The 19,416-nt window shown below is 38.7% G+C and overlaps 1 protein-coding gene across 1 annotated transcript; it reads left to right on the top strand.

Annotated features, from left to right (window-relative positions):
• The first annotated feature begins 2,539 nt into the window (after nt 1–2,539).
• On the top strand, nt 2,540–18,643 carry LOC121422159 (UPF0705 protein C11orf49 homolog). Its single transcript, XM_041617058.1, is given in 8 exon segments — nt 2,540–2,655; nt 7,166–7,268; nt 7,774–7,904; nt 8,769–8,939; nt 9,694–9,901; nt 15,478–15,510; nt 15,512–15,652; nt 18,537–18,643. Coding segments are annotated over 8 exon segments (936 nt in total). The 5' UTR covers nt 2,540–2,570; the 3' UTR covers nt 18,601–18,643.
• The last annotated feature ends 773 nt before the right edge of the window (nt 18,644–19,416 follow it).

Genomic DNA, 19,416 nt, shown 5'->3' with positions numbered 1-19,416 from the left:
TCGACTCTCATGAAGTTCCAAATTTAAATTCAGAACTTTCATTGGTGGCAACAGCATAAAATGAGGGTCAATCTCTCACTCTCTACCTCTTGTTTCTTTTATTTCATATTTAGTGTACATGTAACGATAATATAGTTGGATCATGCGTTAATTTAGATAGTTGTAAAGAGGTTGTTTTATTAAGCAAATACATTTTAATGCCAATATGGCTTGGATGGGTGAGGAAGTGTCATGGCCGCATTAGTCTGCAGGCACAGACCGAATGAAACTTGTTCTAAGTGTGGCTCCACGTAAAGACTACCACATACAAAACTTGCTGTCTGAGCGAGGGCTTTCAGTACACAAGGCATGAGTAGAACGACAAGAACACACTTGTCGAAACATCAAGATTGGGTGGTCCTTTTCAGGACCAACATTAGCCCAAGAAAGATATACGATGACCGTGAAACCTACTACACTATCTCAGATGTTTTTTGCTACACTATTCTTTTTCGCCATGGAAACTTCCAGAAGTTACAACATCTGAGATGGTGAAGAGATTGAAGATTTTTCGTCTAGAAGATGTGCAAAGTATTGGCAGTGCAGAAATGAAATATTAAAAAAAAGGAAGCTACATGCAAACCAACTGGATTACTAAACTCATTTGTCCATGTACTGACACCATGAAAGCATTTAGGGTTATCACTGGTCAGTGATGTTCGAATATGCCTCGTGAGAATTGAACTCACCCAGTACACAACAAAGAGTTTATAGCCAAATTGGTACTAGGCTAGACAGGAATAACCATTTCTGGGGAATTATTTAACAATTTCTGACACTTTACTAAGTGAGAGAAGCCAACGCAGTTCAGCAAAACAACCAAATACAGATACTAATGCTTTTGGTCTAGTAATGTACTAGGCCTACTTGGGTATTTCACTTTCCTTTGGAATAGTTTTACATCACGGTGGCAACTATAAGGATAACCCTGGCCTGTATCATATATGAAAATAAAATAAAGCATGTTGATCTCGAGAGCAGCGAGGTACATGTAAGGCATTGAAGTGGTATAAAATCCAAAGAACACCATGGTATGTTTTTACAGGGCATAAATGAAAGGGTAGAAATATTAAGAACGCTATGAAAAATTCTGTAGCAATAAGAATATAAGGGGAAACTAGCACTAGCCTTATTCTGGTGACAACTGACAAGACCACTTATCCAATGTAAAATTTTATGATATAAGTAACCTAACGTTATCATCATTTAGTAAACCTTGTAAGTTGTGCTGTGTGGTGATTGAAATGAATAAGTATTTATTTACTTTCTTTTTTATGTTCTTCATTATTTGGTACAGTCCTGGTTGCAAATTCATTTTATGCATTGGCCCCAAAATAAATTGAATTCTTGAAATTAATTTGTTCTTATTGAAAATAAGGTTAGTGGAATTGAATATCTGCATTCTGCACAGCACTTATCTCACTTTCCATCAATTAATAGGCAATATATACGTTTCATCTTCAAAATCTTCAAAATTCACAAGTTTGATTTAAATTGTCAAAGTTGATTTTAATATTAAATGAACATAATTCCCAATTAAGGATACCGATGATCTTTCTCATAACATGTTTGCATACATTTTTTGCCTGTACATTTTGTCATGTTTATTTTAACTCACTGCATACCAAATAGATCTGTTACAAAAAGACTGTTAGATCTATTTGGTATTATTAATAGATCTAGTAACATTTTTTGCTGTTTTTTTTGTTAATAGGACCACATGGAAAACCAACAAGTTGATGATATGTGCCGCCCTGTGGCCTATTTAAATATCAGAAATAAAAAATAAATAATTAAGGACCCACTCAGTAAAACTCAAACTAAAGTCAAGCACAAAGATATCCTCAAATCATTCATGTTTTTGAGTGCTCTGGTAAAAAAAATACAAATTCAGCTAAATTTACAACGGCACAAAATCTACAATAAGAATTTAGGATATAAAACTAGTAGAAATAACACCACATGACATACCGGTACATCTCACCTGTCGCTCTCCAAACGACCCGTGGCCGTGGGGGACCAGCAGAAGCTTTCATCCAGCCCGACAGTTCCGGGGAAAATTAGTGCAGCGTCCCGCTCGCTACAGCAGCAGTGAGCATTTACGGCGTGCGACGACCTCGGTTGCCATTTTTCAAATCAACGATATTTCACGTATTTTGTTATAAGATCGTACAAATTTGATAAATTTAGGTGGTCGCTAATATACTAATATGAATGTGCAGCGTTAAAATAAATTTCTAACGTCAATTTCCGATATAATTATAAAAAATGATTCAAAATTTTGCACGCATTTCCAATGGTAGCAGTCGACAAAAAGGCCCTGTTGGAACTATTCGAGATCCTTCAAATTTGACCTTTGACCCCTGTTGTCGCAACCTTGTTTATATAGGGCCTTGGGCCACGGCACCTACCTTTCTCTAATTTTATTACCGTACAAGCGCCATCTGCGTTTGTAACTAAAGTTGCGTGCAGATTTATTGGATCAGACGACAGTCGCTGAGAAATTTGTCAAAATTATAAACATTTTGTGAATGAAAGACTCAGTTCTTCAGTCAATAATGAGCAGCCAGCAGAGCATGTTGGAGAGATTCTCAATCTCACCAGAAGATTATCTGGGTAATGTGTGCATATGGTTTGCTTTTTAGTTCATAAAACTAAGTTAAGCCTCTAAGGTTCGTTGGCTTCGCCGCGTGTGGTATCGCAAACCTACAAAACAGCCCGCCGACTGCGCTGGCGCGCTAGGCATGTGGCCTCGGCATGGCACGGCCACAGTACCGGGCCGTGCAAGCTCGTGCAGGCAGCACTGCAGGTAACCCAGGGAACTCCCGCCCGCTATGCGGGCGGGAGCCCAGGGGCCTGTTGCATGACGAGATGAGCGATACGTAGGAACGTCCTAGGACCATTCTTCCGAGATAGGAAGATTGGCGACAAATCAGCGCTTTCCGTTTCACGACGGCAATTTTGTCTTCCAAGTCCGTGACATCTTTTGATATCGATAGTATCGGAAAAATATTTAGTCTCCATCGTCAACTGAACCTTTTATTTCGGAATGACGACTTCATAAAATCATTTATTTCAATAAAAGGTGATCAAATGATGTTTTATTTATTACTAATTGTAGAATTGATGTATGGAGCTTACTTTATGAGGTAAAAAGAGAAGAAACTTTAAAGATTCACAAACATAAATGAATGAAATTGAAATTTTCATTGTTTACCATACTTAGAATACGGTGTCCTTTTAGAGACACCTTTCATTGATATTTCAACGAAAGAGACCCTTGTCCGATATAAAAATTGATTTAACTAAGTAATTTCGGCATTTTGTTAGTTCTATATTCTGTATTTTTATAGTATGCTTATATATAATGATAATTTTATAAATTATGCGTTAATATGTTATTTGTTGAGGTAAAAATATGGTTTGAAAGGGTAAACAAAATCAACAGTGTCTGATTGTATGAGACTAAAAAGGAAAATATGAGAGGCTGCGTGTGAAACTTCTAATTATTTATTTTATTTGCCAGATATAACGCAAGAAATACTAATTTGAGTGTTTAGAGTATAAACATACCCCAGTTGCATGATGAGTAAACGATGACAAGAAAAATATGAACATTGCTGCAAACATGGCCAAGTGAATAAAGTAGTGCTTTGCAATAATAATTAAAACACAGAAAAAGTTGTGCAATCCGCAATGGAAAAATACTATCAGAAATCATGCTAAAAATTACACGTTGGTCATATTTAAAGTTGATCTCTTAATTTATGGAAATTTATATAAGAATATAAGGTTTAAGAATATAGAAAATATATATGTTCAACATTTCAACGGTAAGGAGTAGAGACTACCGTGATTTCTTTAACATGATAGGAGCCGAAAGGGGCCTACCCTACCATTTAAAATGCGCCTCTTCGTACTTTCCATAATCTTTTCTTTGATGAACTTATCTTCATTTGTAATGATTGTGATGGATTCGTATATAAGCTAGGCCTAGTCTGTATCTTAAATTCAATTAGCTATTTTGTTACTGCAGGAGTTTGTTTTATTTCACTGCTTCACATCTCAAGTTATCCCAAATCCAAGAATTGGTTTTCATTGATTAAAATTAATCTAAGAAAAAAAATAATGAAAATGAAATAAAAATATAAAATGATTTAGCATGTTTAGCCTCTTAGTTTTGTATCGAGTGTTTTTTTGCTGAGCGTTATATAAACACGTTTTTTCCTTACATAATTTCTTTTAAAGAAATTCGTTTTCATGTTGTTTAATTATCTATAATGAGAAAGCATGATGGGTCAGAGAGATAGTGCCGCCCATTTCGATAAATCAAGTTTATTTTGTTTTAAATAGAAAAGTGGTGGGGATAGGGCGGAGGGAGAATAAAAGAAAACATATTTTTAAAAATATTTGGGCCTTCATCAACCCCGGAAAAGTTAAAATGACATCCGTTTTTGGTCGTCTTGTCGACCTGAAATTGATGACAACTAGCCTCCATATAAAAAAATAACTTGGCGCCATCCTAGATAAAATGCATCATCAACCCCCTAAAAAATATGTTTAAATGTGATATGTCAGTGTGGCTTGCCGTAAACGCATTTTCTCTCAATGCCGACGGTGGCGGGCGGTGTGCAAAGAAGATCATGCCTACGTAGGACATGTCTGGAGGTGTCTTTCCAAGGACCATTCTTCGTATCGCCCAAATCGGCTTTGTGAAACAGTTGAGCGATATCTCGTTCTTACGTAGAATGGTTCTACGAAAGACCATTTCATGCAACAGGCCCCTGGACCTTACGTGTAATTTGGCATACTCACCTGACAAGCGTGAAGTATGGTCTCCGAATAAATAGTTGAAACAGAAATCAAGCACTTAGCCTACCAAGATTATGGATGAAGGTCTGACTCTGAACGAGTGGCAGTTTCTTGACCATGTTCATGATGTTGACATCTGGGCACCAACTGGAACCTCAAAAAAACGAGAAGTTCTCTCTCCTACCCCTGTCTCGATCGGCCATTTTTGTTATGAATCGTAAGAATTAAGATGGCCGATCGAGACTGGGGTAGAAGGAGAGAACTTTTCGTTTTTTTGAGGTTCCAGTTTGTGCCCAGATGTCAGGAAACTGCCACTCGTTAGACCTTCATCCATATAATCGTGGTAAGTGCTTGATTTCTGTTTTAAGTTATTTATTCGGAGAATTATTTTGACCATATTTCACGCTAGTCAGGTGAGTATGGTCAATTACATGTAAGGTCCTGGGCCCTTGTTTTCTATTGTTCTTCACCCACGTTACGCGACGCAAGCGTCCGTATCGTGGGTAGATTTAGAGAGAAAGTAGAAATCTCGGGGGCGAAAGTTTCAGGTTTTTTGGTGGTAGGCCTACACGCACATGTATAGAAGCCCTAGCTTCGTATGAGAGTAAGTTACGTTATATTAAATGATTTTTACTCTCTAGAAGCCTCCTGGCTACTACCAGGCTAGGCTAGTGAAAATAGTAAACGTTAATAACGCTCCATATCCATCCTCTGCCTGGTACTGGTAGTGGTAAGCCTCAAAACAGGTGATTTAACGTTAGGGTCTAGAGCTAACATCATGGAGTTCCTCACGTATTAATAATTCGCTGCCGATTTCAAAACATCGCATGCACATGTGTGAGGGTCTGAGCTCATGGCATGCGCATAATATATTTTGAAATCGGCAGCGAGTTATTATACGTGTGAATTAGGCCTACCCAATTTTTAGGCTAACCGGAGGATGGATATGGAGTGAAATTAGGGTATAAAGTACATGGTAAGAAATGAAGCTTTTATTCTTTTTTGATGGTTTTTCTTAGTATAATTTTTACAATAAATATGCATTTTTTTTAGACAGCTGGCAGCTGTCTTTTTTTTTGAGAAGTTTTTTAACAATAAATTTTTTTTTTATTTCTCCTCATACACAGATAGCTCGCTATCGTGCAGCCACCATTAGGGGGTTGAGAGTGCAAAATCCCCCTGATGGGCTCATCGATTTTTGTCTTTCATAAAAATATATTAAAAGAACTTTACCAACATAAAGATTGTTATTCCGTTTTGGCCTGAAATGCACCAAAACAGGGAAAAATAAACTTAAACGGGGAAAACAATGATTTACACACCATGTAGGCTGTTGCGCAACTTCACTTTCCTGTTTTATCCAAACTTTAATACATAAACATGGCCATTGAGTCCCTGTACAGATTTAGCTAGAACTTTGGTCTCTGTATTTGGTGAGTGGAGCCAACAGAGTTCAGCGGAACAGCCAACATGACAGAGACCAAAGCTTTTTGTTTACATGTTACTGTGACTTTCTGTTTTTTAATTTTTAGCCAGGAGGCTCCTACCTCAAGTGGTGTTCGTGCTAGCCTAGAGGACTCTGTGATCATATTTTTTTACGTTTTGATATTGTCATTTGATCCAGGAGCCTAGACAAGGCAGCCTATGGGACTTAAAAAAAACGGAGCTCTGGCTCACGAAGCAGGCCGGAGCCCAGGACTCGTTCGTGTAATACTGTGCAGACATATGCTCTCCAAAATGGGGTAGAATGGGGTCGCAATGGCACTCAAATAAAAGGGGGAAAGATGAATTATGCACTTAGTCTACCTCGATTATATGAATAAAGGTATATCGGGACACAGAATCCTGACATGGAGGCACAAACTGGACTCTCAAAAAAGCGCAAGTTAGACCTCTGCCGCATTCGTTCTCTGTACCCACTAGGGTAGATTGTGGTCACAATAACTTGGAAAGAAAATTGTGAAAACAGAAATTATGCACTTTCCACGATTATATGGTTAATATATGGTCTTTCGTGTGGCAGTATCCTGACAGTATCTTTCAAAATTCATAACAAAATGGCAGATCGAGACTGGGGTAGAAGGAGAGAACTTTTTGTTCCCTGGGTTAGTATCCATATTGTATACACTGCAATACAATCGGCTTGACCCTTGAACCCGCTTTGACATGACGTACACGTACGTAGCTTCGATGAGTTGTACAACGAAGTGCCGTTTTGTAAGAAGAATTCATAGATTAAAAATGTTTTTGTATTAAATAATGAAATTTAAAGATTGATTGTAAATAATAATTTTGTTAATTTGTTGATCTGTAGAGCGCCATCATGTGTTGACGTACTTAGAAGATGCAGTGACCCAGCTGCTAGAGTTCAAAGATGATCAACCTAAAGCAGATCCAGCCATCTTCCTTCAAGAATAGTAAGATCACATTTTTTAAATAAACTTTTGAAATTTTTGAAATAAACTTTTGGATAGCATCTATAAAACATGAGACCCTTCACTTTTCACTGAAGGGTAGTAATTAGATGGAGAAAAATTAGAAAGAGAAAAATTTGCTGGAAATAATACTACCATACTCAATGCAGAATGTCATCCCCGTCTTGTGCAATTTTTGCATATACGTTACTGTGTTTTCTTCAGTCGAACCTACATGTATACCATTTACTGATGTTCAAGATCTGAAGGAAGTTTATAAAAAAAAAAATTTTCATTGAATTTGTAAAGGATTTTGTTATTTATGAACATCCATGACGTAGGTAATATTCAAATGTCAATGGATTTAACAGGCTGGGATTTATTTTTTCTGTAATGAAGGGATATTTTAGCTTGTAAATACCTGTCTGGACAGTTTATGAAACATCCCCCCCCCCCTTGTTTATTTTTCTAAAATACCGGGTTACTAAAATATTGATTCACCCTACAGTTTCACCAGTATCTTGAAAGGTACCAATGTGTTGTATAGGGAGTATGACTATGTTCGCTCCACGCCCCACAACCGATCTGCCTTCGTCAAGCTATTTTGGAGATGCTTCAAGTACATCGGCAAGCAAGGAGGTGAGATGTAGATTTGAATATGAATGTCCCTTTTAAAGGAAAATGAAACTTTTGGAACAAGATAGCTTGTCGAATTGCCAGTGGGAAGATCTCCATAGCATTAGTGATTGCAATTTTGAAATGCTCATAATTTTCTCATTATTTGTCTGATTTCTCTCAAAATTTCTTTATTCTTATTCTCTGATGTTTTTGTTTCTACACAAGCCTTCTTATTCCAAAGGTTTCATTCTGTTTTAATGAGGAATCCTTGTATTGGATGGGAAATATGTTGGAGTTGCCATTTACATGGTGGCCTGTACTAGTTAAAAATGTCAATGTTTCAGATCACAGAGAGCACCAACTCCAAAGTTGCAGTTTGTGCTCCTTAGCATTTTGACACCTTTTTTTCAGAAAAATCGGTCAAACATGAGGGGGTGCAGCCTTAAAAAACGATTTGGGGCAAAAAGGGCATTGACCCCACCCATTTTTGTCAAAATTGTATATCTGGGCTTAGCATCAATTTCTTTTCTATTTTGGACAAGGAATCCATTCTTAACAAAAAAATATATAAATGATGTCTTTGTACTTAAAACTTTATAGTCCTTATTTTGGGAGGGTGTCAATTTCAGCCCCCCTTGACGAATTTAGTCACTACACGACCGCTCTATTACGTTCAAGCCTTGAATATCTTCTGGGACCAAATTTGTGATGCCTGGGCATTACACGGTTGCAAAATTACGCAACACTTTGTAAAGTGCATGTCAGGCCCAAAATTGCTCAAAAATGTGATTCCGTGTACAGAGTCAATGCAAGAAGTGTTATTAACCCAAATTCAGGGGAAATATTCATCTCCTTTCGTACATTTGTTCTCCCATACATGTGAAGATCTACTAACAGTCAGTGAATACCACTCCCTGCTTAGTCTACTCTGCCCAGACTTTCCTGTTGACCCAGTCCATCGTACAGCAAGGATAATCTTCCTCGAAGATGCGATGGACTCACTGACATCGTTTGCTGATTTCCTCTTTGCATTCCAAGTCCAGTTCTACTATGATGGTGAGAATCCTTCTGCAAGTGATTCAATGATAGATTAATAAATTTTACATAATTTTATTTATTTATTAGTGAAGGTATCCTATCCATTATTTTTTTTAATCACTGAATGGTTTATAGCAAAAATTTACAATCATTTTTGGTTACTAAGGTTGAATTTTTTAATTGTTGTCTGGATATCTATGAATGCCAGATCTCTGCAGCTCACAGACCTGCCAACCAGTACGTTTTAGGCATATTTAGTAAGTTTGCAACCAAAATATGGCAATATGTTTTGTCTTTAAGAAAAAGGTTTTTTTTTTTATACAAAATCGTAATTTATTGAGAAAAATCGTATCTATATGTCTCTATTTCATAAAACATACACAAATATGGTTATTAGATCACTGTAATTTCAGGTAACTTGTTTTTTTTCAATCATTTTGTTAAAACCAGGGTGAGATAATACACATGTTTCAATTTTTTTCTTCTGCATGAGCAGTGCGCATTTTAGCTTGCATGCAGGTTGAGCACTGGGATGAGCGAGTGCGCCAAGCATTTTATTATAAAGTACATTTTTTGGGGGAAAAATACATTTTTTTTTAATCACAGAATACAGTTTTTCATTCTGAGAGGTTGTCAGGTCTGCGCTCATAGCCCAAGATTGATGGCCCTTTCTTGAGTATTGTAATATTCATGTATGTATAAGACACTAATCTTTTCAGAGAGGCCATTGTACATGTATGCTCATGAAATGTTTGATGACTTTTGATTGTAGAATTTCTTCAGCGTTGTCTGGATATCTATGAACGTCAGATCTCTGCTGCCCAGAGCCCACGAGAGACTGTCTACATTCCCAGCGAGGCATCTCCACGGCAACAGAAGAAGCCATCGCAGTCCTCTGCAGATCACCCTCTTCCTGAAGGGGTCGACACCCGATATTTCCTGGATGCGATCTCTAAGGAAAGCCAGAGGGCTAAGTACAGGTGTGCTCCTTTAACCCTTTTGATAGACTGGGCTATTTTGAAGCCTAACAAGACGGGGCCGTCGATTGTGCGATTGCGATGAAAATTGACACGTGGGTAACCAGTTTTGAATTGCTCTGATTATCTAAATAATGCCCCAAAACATGCGTATTTTTGGTCCACAGACTCTATAGGAATCTGATCAAATGAGTTCCCCCCCCCAAAAAAAATCAACATCTCATTTATTTTCTTTGGTGTTTTATTGTACTAAATTTCTTATGTATTTCTTTGCTTTTTCGCTTTCAATATTTTTGCTCCTCTTTCATAGGTTAATGCAGAGAAAAGCTCAATTTTGTATAGTTTTTGCTAAATTCAGAGGCGTTGTACAACACAAATAGTGATTATTCTTATTTGTGCAATGGTGTAACATTTTTACAATTAGTGAGAGAAACAGACTCTCTATTCATCTTTCTTTCACCTCATGCGATATCTCACACCATCGCACTCATGCCTTTTAGCTATTTGTATACTGGCAGCTCGCCAACATTGACAGCATCTTTCATGTATCATGCACACCGTTGCCCACAATGCGCACCCTGGATGTTTCATGAAGCTGTTTGTAAAGTTCCGCACAACTTAACGCACAACTGGGACCTGTTCTTAATAATAATAATAGGCATTTATATAGTGCCATCTATCTAGAAATATTCTATTCCGAGGTGCGTTATTATTTGCAGAGATGCCAACCCTCCCGATTTCATCGGGAGGCTCCCGAAATTCATCCCAACTCCCGCCCTTACGATTACCATCCTTATCCTCCCGAAATTACGATTTTTTTTAATTGATCAAATTGGATTGGAAGGACATACATCGTCTGCCAACTTTAGTATGTAGTAACTCCATTACGTTCGCTGCTACTAAATTCTGTGTGTTAAAGGTAGACAAATAAGGAGCAGCGAAAAGCTGGTGCATGTGATATGCCCAACGGGAATCCACTGTGCACCAGGCCGGTAGGCCCGGCTAGCTTCGCGAGGCGTGTGCGCTCGCGGCCACTGGATTTGTCGAGTTGTGCGGTGGAATATCGGTGTGTGATTTTGGCGTATTGATGGGTTGATATTGACGCGAAGTGGCGGAAAATCAACAAAAGAAGACCAAGAAATGGTCTCAGAAGTATAAGACTGAATACAGTCTCCAGTACCTGTGTATTCGGAAGTCGGAAAGAGGAATTTACCTTGCATTTTGCTCAACTTGCAGCGTGGACATTTCAGTTGAGTACGGAGGTCGTGATGATATTCGGAAGCACCGTTCGGGAGCCGGAGCAAATGGCATAGGCCTACGGACATTACGAAGACAAAATCTTCGAGCTCCACTAGTACCCTGTTGACTTTATTTCACCAAGCAAGGGACCAGCGCTGAGCTTTTCTTTACTGGATTTATAGTGGAACATAACCTGCCTAGAGCCGATAGTGATAATTTCTCCTTATCATGCTTATTAATTATTATTGTTGAACAGGTACTTCTTTTGTCCCCTCATTTTTTTTACATGTAAGACTGTATATTTGATATTTTTTATGTTAAAAAAGTGGGAACAATGTTTATTTGAAAACATGTGAAATGCACCCAAAATAAGGGTCAGATTGCACCAGAGAGCATCTAGAAACCCAGAGCTTCCAGGGCCCTAAAACGGGCCCTGGACCCCGGCCGCAAGGGTCGAGCGCTCCGCGCTCGAGATGTGCGCTACGTGCACATAATTTAGTGGCAGTTGCAAATCCTCCCTAATTCTGATTTCCAAAAGTTGGCATCTCTGTATTATTATTACCCCGGCTTTAGCTCGAGCTGCCTTTCAGCGCTCATGCATTCAAGGAATTCATCCTGCCGGGTACCCATTCACCTCACCTGGGTCGAGTGCAGCACGATGTGGATAAATTTCTTGCTGAAGGAAATTACGCCATGGCTGGGATTCGAAGCCACGACCCTCTGTTTCAAAGTCAGAAGACTTATCCACTGGGCCACAACGCTCCACAACTTTCATGTATCATGCACACCGTTGCCCACAATGCGCACCCTGGATGTTGTTGCATGAAGCTGTTTGTAAAGTTCCGCACAACTGGGTCCTGTTCTTAGGCACTAATCAGTTACATAGGGATAGCACGAAAAATGGTCACCAGTCATGCGTAAAGTCAATTGTAACTTGCGAACAGCTTGTATGAAATTGGCCTCCGGGGCTGCTTTGCCTCCAGAGAAGTTTTGAACACGCTCGAATCTTGTTGCTTTGGGTGAGTTGCATGTGATTGCCCACAACTCGACTGCAAGGCTTGCATGGAACAATGTAAGGGCCTTTGTGAGGCTTATTTATTGAAAATGCTTTTTTCTTCTCCCTAGTAAGCCTACCCCGTCAGTTCGGTGGATTCACAATTTAGTAAGCCATCTATTGGTTGCAGCAGACAAGCTGAAATTTGCAATGCCTCATGGGAAGGAATCGACATCTGTTGCACGCGCTATTACTGCAGTACATGCATGCATGTGATTATTTTATTGAGCTGGCCGACGCGGCTCGACCAGATATGCTGTTTACTAGGGTCCGGGAGATGAAGGAAAATTTTCCTGCATATTTCTGGGCGAAATTTTTGTGAATTCCTGCCATATGGTTTTCATTTTTGTCTCACCTGCGAAGCAAAGTGAGACTATAGGCGCCGCTTTTCCGACGGCGACGGCGGCGGCGTCAACATCAAATCTTAACCTGAGGTTAAGTTTTTGAAATGACGTCATAACTTAGAAAGTATATGGACCTAGTTAATAAAACTTGGCCATAAGGTTAATCAAGTATTACTGAACATCCTATTAGTGTTTCATGTCACATGACCAAGGTCAAAGGTCATTTAGGGTCAATGAACTTAGACCATGTTGGAGGATTCAACATCGAAATCTTAACCTGAGGTTAAGTTTTTGAAATGTCATCATAACTTAAAAAATATATGGACCTAGTTCATGAAACTTGGACACAAGGTTAATCAAGTATCACTGAACATCCTGCATGAGTTTCATGTCACATGACCAAGGTCAAAGGTCATTTAGGGTCAATGAACTTTGGCCGAATTGGGGATATCTGTTGAATTCCCATCATAACTTTGAAAGTTTATGGGTCTAGTTCGTTAAACTTGGACATTAGAGTAATCAAGTATCACTGAACATCCTGTGCGCGTTTCAGGTCACATGATCAAGGTCAAAGGTCATTTAGGGTCAATGAACTTTGGCCGAATCGGGGGTATCTGTTGAATTACCATCATAACTTTAAAAGTTTATTGGTCTAGTTCGTTAAACTTGGACATTAGAGTAATCAAGTATCACTGAACATCCTGTGTGCATTTCAGGTCACATGACCAAGGTCAAAGGTCAATGAACTTTGGCCGAATTGGGTGTATCTGTTGAATTACCATCATAACTTTGAAAGTTTATGGATCTGATTCATGAAACTTGTACATAAGAGTAATCAAGTATCACTGAACATCTTGTTCGAGTTTCAGGTCACATGATCAAGGTCAAAGGTCATTTAGGGTCAATGAACTTTGGCCGAATCGGGGAAATCTGTTGAATTACCATCATAACTTTGAAAGTTTATTGGTCTAGTTCGTTAAACTTGGACATTAGAGTAATCAAGTATCACTGAACATCCTGTGCGCATTTCAGGTCACATGACCAAGGTCAAAGGTCAATGAACTTTGGCCATATTGGGTGTATCTGTTGAATAACCATCATATCTCTGTAAGTTTATTGGTCTAGTTCATAAAAAGTGGACATAAGAGTAACCATGTATCACTGAACATCTTGTGCGAGTTAGAGTAGTTTTCAAAGTCAGCACTGCTGCTATATTGAACCGCGTGATGCAGGTGAGACGGCCAGAGACATTCCACTTGTTGATGCATCAGAGTCACATTACAATTAGCACTAAGCTGCCTGCGCATGAGCGCGGTGTCGACCGCAAAGTTAGACAATTTGCCTGTTCACTGCAAGCAATAGATGGCGCACCATATTGTGAATCCACAGAATTATTAGCTGTTAAAGCTACAATTATCTTAAAGGGGAAGTTAACCCTGACAAAAAATTTATTGTAAAAATAGCAGAAAAAATAATAAAAAATATTGCCGAAGGTTTGAGAAAAATTCATCAAATAATTAAAAAGTTATTAGAATTTCAATTATTTGATTTGTGACGTCATATGCGAGCAGCATTCCTACATAGCGAATGGTAAAAAATCAATGAAATGTCATTTTCTCAGAAAATTGAAAATGGTTTTCACTGGAACTTTTGTATATCAATAGACAAATCATTTCACACCCGATTATGAAAAGAAAACAAAATTAAGTCATCAGGAACCATACAAAATTTGAAATTCATACATTTTATATTACATAACACATGGGGCAGCTGCTCGTTTATGACGTCACAAATCAAAAATTTTGAACTCTAATAACTTTCTTACTCTTTAACGGATTTTCCTCAAACTTTCACCAATATTTTTGACTATTTTTTCTGCTATTTTTACAACAAAGTTTTCTTCAGGGTGAACTTCCCCTTTAATAACCCTAATAAGACAGGAAGGTGGGAGGTGATCTCCCCCTTGACATTTTTCTTGTTTAATCTGCCACGCACAATTTTTTGACCGAGCCGCTTGCTGACTTTTTACTTTCAAACCTTGCTCAACTTTTGAGAGCAAACTTGCGACCACTGAGTATGAGGTTCTGAAATTATGCAACATTTTTCAAATCCAAAGCTAATAGTTTTTTTAGCCAGAATTCATAAATCTACAGTTATCTTAATAACCCTAATAAGACAGGAAGGTGATCCAGCCCCCCTTGACATTTTTCTTGTTTAATCTGCCACGCACAATTTTTTGACCGAGCCGCTTGCTGACTTTTTACTTTTTCTAACCATGCTCAACTTTTGAGAGCAAACTTGCGACCACTGAGTATGAGGTTCTGAAATTATGCAACATTTTTCAAATCCAAAGCTAATAGTTTTTTGGCCAGAATTCATAAATGTGCCATTATCTCTCCGTTTGCTGATTAAAAGCCATAAACTTCATCTTGTTCACGGTCAGAATGAAGTCCCCAACTATTCCTAATAAATATAAAAAAGAGAACAACAAAGAAATACATAAGAAATTAAGAAATAAATGAAATACATTAACTAATTATTGTGATATTGAAGTTTTGTAAGTACATTTGGTCAGAATCCTATAAAGCGTCTGTGAATAACAAAATTGCATTTCAGCATAATTAACAAAAAGAATTTAGGAAGACTTTGATTATAGGCCTACAGTTTTCTAGATCGTGCCATGGCTTAAGCGTTGCAATCGTGCATTCGACAGCCGAGATCATAACACCCCCCATCATCTAAGGCATCAAGATAACCGAGTCTTTTCAGATATTGTCTGAATTCATCTATAAAAATTCAACAAGACCTTACCCCTCTTTACTGAAACCATATTTGACAATTTTTCGAAATTGATACGAGTCAATTTGTGGGTGAAAAATGATCGAGGCAACCTTGTCAGTGTGTTGAGAACTAAAACAGAATTTATTAACCTTTGATTGCAGCTACCCAGAGATGTCCGACCTGCGAGGTGTTCTCCTCCAGCAGCAGAACATCTTTCTATGGCTTCCTGGTAGCGCTGTCCAAAGACGATGCAATCAATGCGGGAATTGGTGTGCTGCCTTCTAGGTCAGCTCTGTATGATGATCTATCTGGTACTCCGCCTGCTTCTCTTGAAAGGTAAATTGAGCTTTCAGTCTACATGGGTACCGTCAGGAAATAATTCCTTAAAAACGCTATGAGCAGGAAGTAATTCTTCAAGTTAGATTGCCAGTTCGTCCGCTGCCAACTCGTGCACTCACCACAGGGTCTACCTTCATTTTAGTCTAATGTTATACCATTCATCAATGTTTTGTCTAACAACCATTTGGTCCAATGATCATTTTGTCTTATAACCAGTTGGTCTATGACGATTTCATCTCGCAACCAGTTGGTCTCATTCGCATTTTATTTCCGTTCATTTTGCCCAATTAACACTTGGTCTCAATAGACCAAATGGTATATGGACTAAATGGCTTTGGACCAACTGGTTATTAGACGAAAAGAGGCATGGACGAAACGGCAATTAGACCATTTGGATATTGGACGAACTGGTGGTAGACCAAATACATACCTGCCAACTACTACGAATTTGGCGTAATTATTACAATTTTTTTTTTTTAGATTATACTTTACGATTTTATGTCACAAAATTAAGATTTTCTGATATTCTAACTGTTAATAAAATGTCTACGATGACTGGACTTTAAGTCTAACAGCGCAGCCGAATCGTAATTCCAACGTCACATTCTGACGTGTAACTGAGTAGATTTTTAAGAATGACGGGCACACGCTTTGGAAAATGTGTATCGAGTTTGAAACTCTCGATATCCCTAGTATTATTTTTCAAAAAGCTGCGCAGCACAGGTCACGCTGTAACTTTCATGGCAAAAAATTTCCTTTTCTATTGGATTAATTTTGTAAGATACCATCCTAAATTTGCGAGAAAATAAGATCGTGAGCTCTGAAGAAAATCACAGATTTTTCATTTTAGAGTAGTTTTCGGAGACTCCACTTCTCAAATTTGAACTAAGCCACTTGGTGCTCTGGAAATTTGGCACAGATACCGCAATTTTCAGACCGAAAGAAGGATTTTCTGTGGGGATTTTTGGTGAGTAACGGTCAGTGCCCGGGTGTATACGTGTAATGGTGCTAGTGCAGTTTCATACCCGCACGTGTTGCGGTGATGACTGACTGTGAGCCGTGCTATGTTCAGTTGCTGGCGTAGCCGAGCTTGATAAATGGTCGACATGGTGACGTTAGCTGTCAGGCTGTGATGCTTTCAATATTGACAAGCTCCAAACTGGGAGGTCACTATGCATTTTTCAAATGATAATAATAGGCATTTATATGGCGCCATCTATCTAGAAATATTATATGCCGAGGCGCGTTGTTATTATTATTACCCCGGCTTTAGCTCGAGCTGCCTCTCAAAATGCTGTTCCAGCGATTTCTTCATCAGTCACGGTGCACTCCATGACATTGAGAAACATATCAAGACAAAAAAGTATCAAGCCACTAGTGATCGAGGCAACCAGTGGAAGGTCATTAAACAGTTAGGATGGGGGTCGGGTGTGCGGACACTTTATATTTTTGAAGCCTTCTTTTTTTGTCTCTGGATTACACTAAAACTATGAATCATCTTCTATTTTGTTCTCTACAATATTTCTTAACAATTTGTAATAAAAATTGATGAAACGTCGCTTGTAAATATTTCCAAATGACTTTCTAAAATTGACCGTCCGGACACACAACTGGGTATACTTGACGGTAGATTCGGACATGAGTGTAATTAATGCAGTGGTTTTGATGACCGAATTCATTGTTGAACATATTTGGCCACTCAGTGTTTCTGACCACTGTACATACCACAGTGAACAATTGTGTACAACAGATAGCGGAGTGTGAGCACTAGCGGTCGTGTACATTTTTGCTTATTACATGACGTCATCCAGCCACTGCTGAGAGCCAATTTATGAATGAAAATATAGTAAGCATGCGCAGTGCAAGCCTTTATTTGCAATTCTCTATCACCTCGTACCAAAATGGACCTAGAATTTGACTTTCCTAGAATTATGAAAGGTATTCTCGGAGGATGTATTTTCTCACCGATTCTGCACATCTTACAAATTAGCGTCTATAGGTCATCGTGTTCGATTGAATTTGTAGAGTCTATCGCACCGTGCACAAAGTCAATTGGTTTCCAGGTTTCGGAGTGTCGCTTGAATATGCATGAAATTGCAGAGTTTCGATAATTTTTGATCGATACTGGAGCGATCCGATCACGAACCAAGACCATTTCCCGCGAACACATCGTGACCGGATATCGTTATCGCTATCGATACTTCTGCACGCAGTCCGAAGGAATTATTTTTGGGACCACGTGGTCATGACGTGATCTGAGCGATTGACCAATCAGCGGTCTCCGAATCGCTGTGGGGAGACGATCTATCCGTTGTACACAGTGTATGGACAATTGTTCATTGTGCATACTAAACAAGCCATGCCATTCCACTGTGCACTCCAAGGAGCTACTCAAAAAAGCAAAACAGGCAAAATCCTCATGCCTTAGGGCTTGAAGCCTGATGGGTAGACTTTGTGCGATCGGTAAAGGTGAGATGGCAAATCTGAGAGCGTTAAGTGTAATTATGTATGAATTCATTTTTCTCCTCAAGGGTCTATTTCATCAGAGGAAATTTTAGCTCTTTGTTTAGGTTTGTTTTTTGTGGGGGAGGGGTTGCATAAGTGTTGAAAAATGAGTTTAAAGTGAAGGAAAAGGGTATTCCTCCATGTTGAACGTACCAAGAGCTCCCTACTGTGGGAGGGTACCCCCTCCCACACCCAGCCCCGCTCGGTCGCTACGCTCCCTCATAGTGAACGTAAAAATAAATTACTGTTTTAGTCTTCAAAGGTTTGCAGGTATGCAAATAATGCAAATTTTGGGGCTATTTTGAATTAGCTGGAAAAATATTGATTAACAATGCAGGTGCCCGAAGTCATGTACAATACTTTTTGTTACTTTCAGGAAAAGCAAACGGAATACAGCAACTCGACTTGGAGGGATGTCATTGAGGCAAGATGAGAAATGAGATTGGGAGGCTGGATGAGAGGCTCAACCAATCCTTCCAGGCTTCCTGTTGATGATTCCGATGTAACCCAGAAGAACTTTTGTCCTGGTCACGGGATGTCTCTGGACAATTTTATTGTTCCTGATCTCCTCGGCGTACTCGTGCCTGATATACTTGCAGCCCTGTCTCAAGAATTAAAATGTTTTTGTTAAAGCTTTGCTGTTTAGTATGGTAAGATGTAGAGGCCAAATGATTTTTGCGGATTGTTTTACCCTCTGATATGAACAACATATGCAATCAAAGGAGGACGTCAAGATGCGACTCTCATTAAAAAAAAAAACTGTCACCCAGGGATGCAGAATTTGTCAACATTTTTGTAGTCTAAATTGTGACAAGCAAAGAAGTATTCAACTCTCAAAACAATGAATGTGATTTGTTAACATTAGAAAAAGCACATTGTAAATGTTATTACTAGTACCGTTTCCTCTAAATTGTCCTTACTAAACAAGAAAGTATAGAAACAGATGACAGTTACCTATTCAGGAATAAAAACTTTTCCAATGGGGTGTGTCATGTGAGTCCCCTGTTTGCATAGCGTGAGCTTTACATTGTGCGATAACCAGACGATTTTCTGTTTCTGAACCCATAGTAAAAGAGCTCTACAAAAGTTTGTTTACTGGTGAATTTATTTTTGTTAATGCCGTGTCATGCTAGTACTGAGCATTCACTTTCAGGAGCACATGGAGCTGTGATTTGAAACATTGATGTTTTTACCCCCTGGTATAGCCCATCACTAAATGTCATAACTTTCCTATTGCACATCTATCTTGATGGTAT

This window comes from Lytechinus variegatus, chromosome 9 (assembly GCF_018143015.1).
Source record: "Lytechinus variegatus isolate NC3 chromosome 9, Lvar_3.0, whole genome shotgun sequence".
NCBI lineage: Eukaryota > Metazoa > Echinodermata > Echinoidea > Temnopleuroida > Toxopneustidae > Lytechinus > Lytechinus variegatus.
This window is presented reverse-complemented; position numbering and strand designations above follow the sequence as displayed.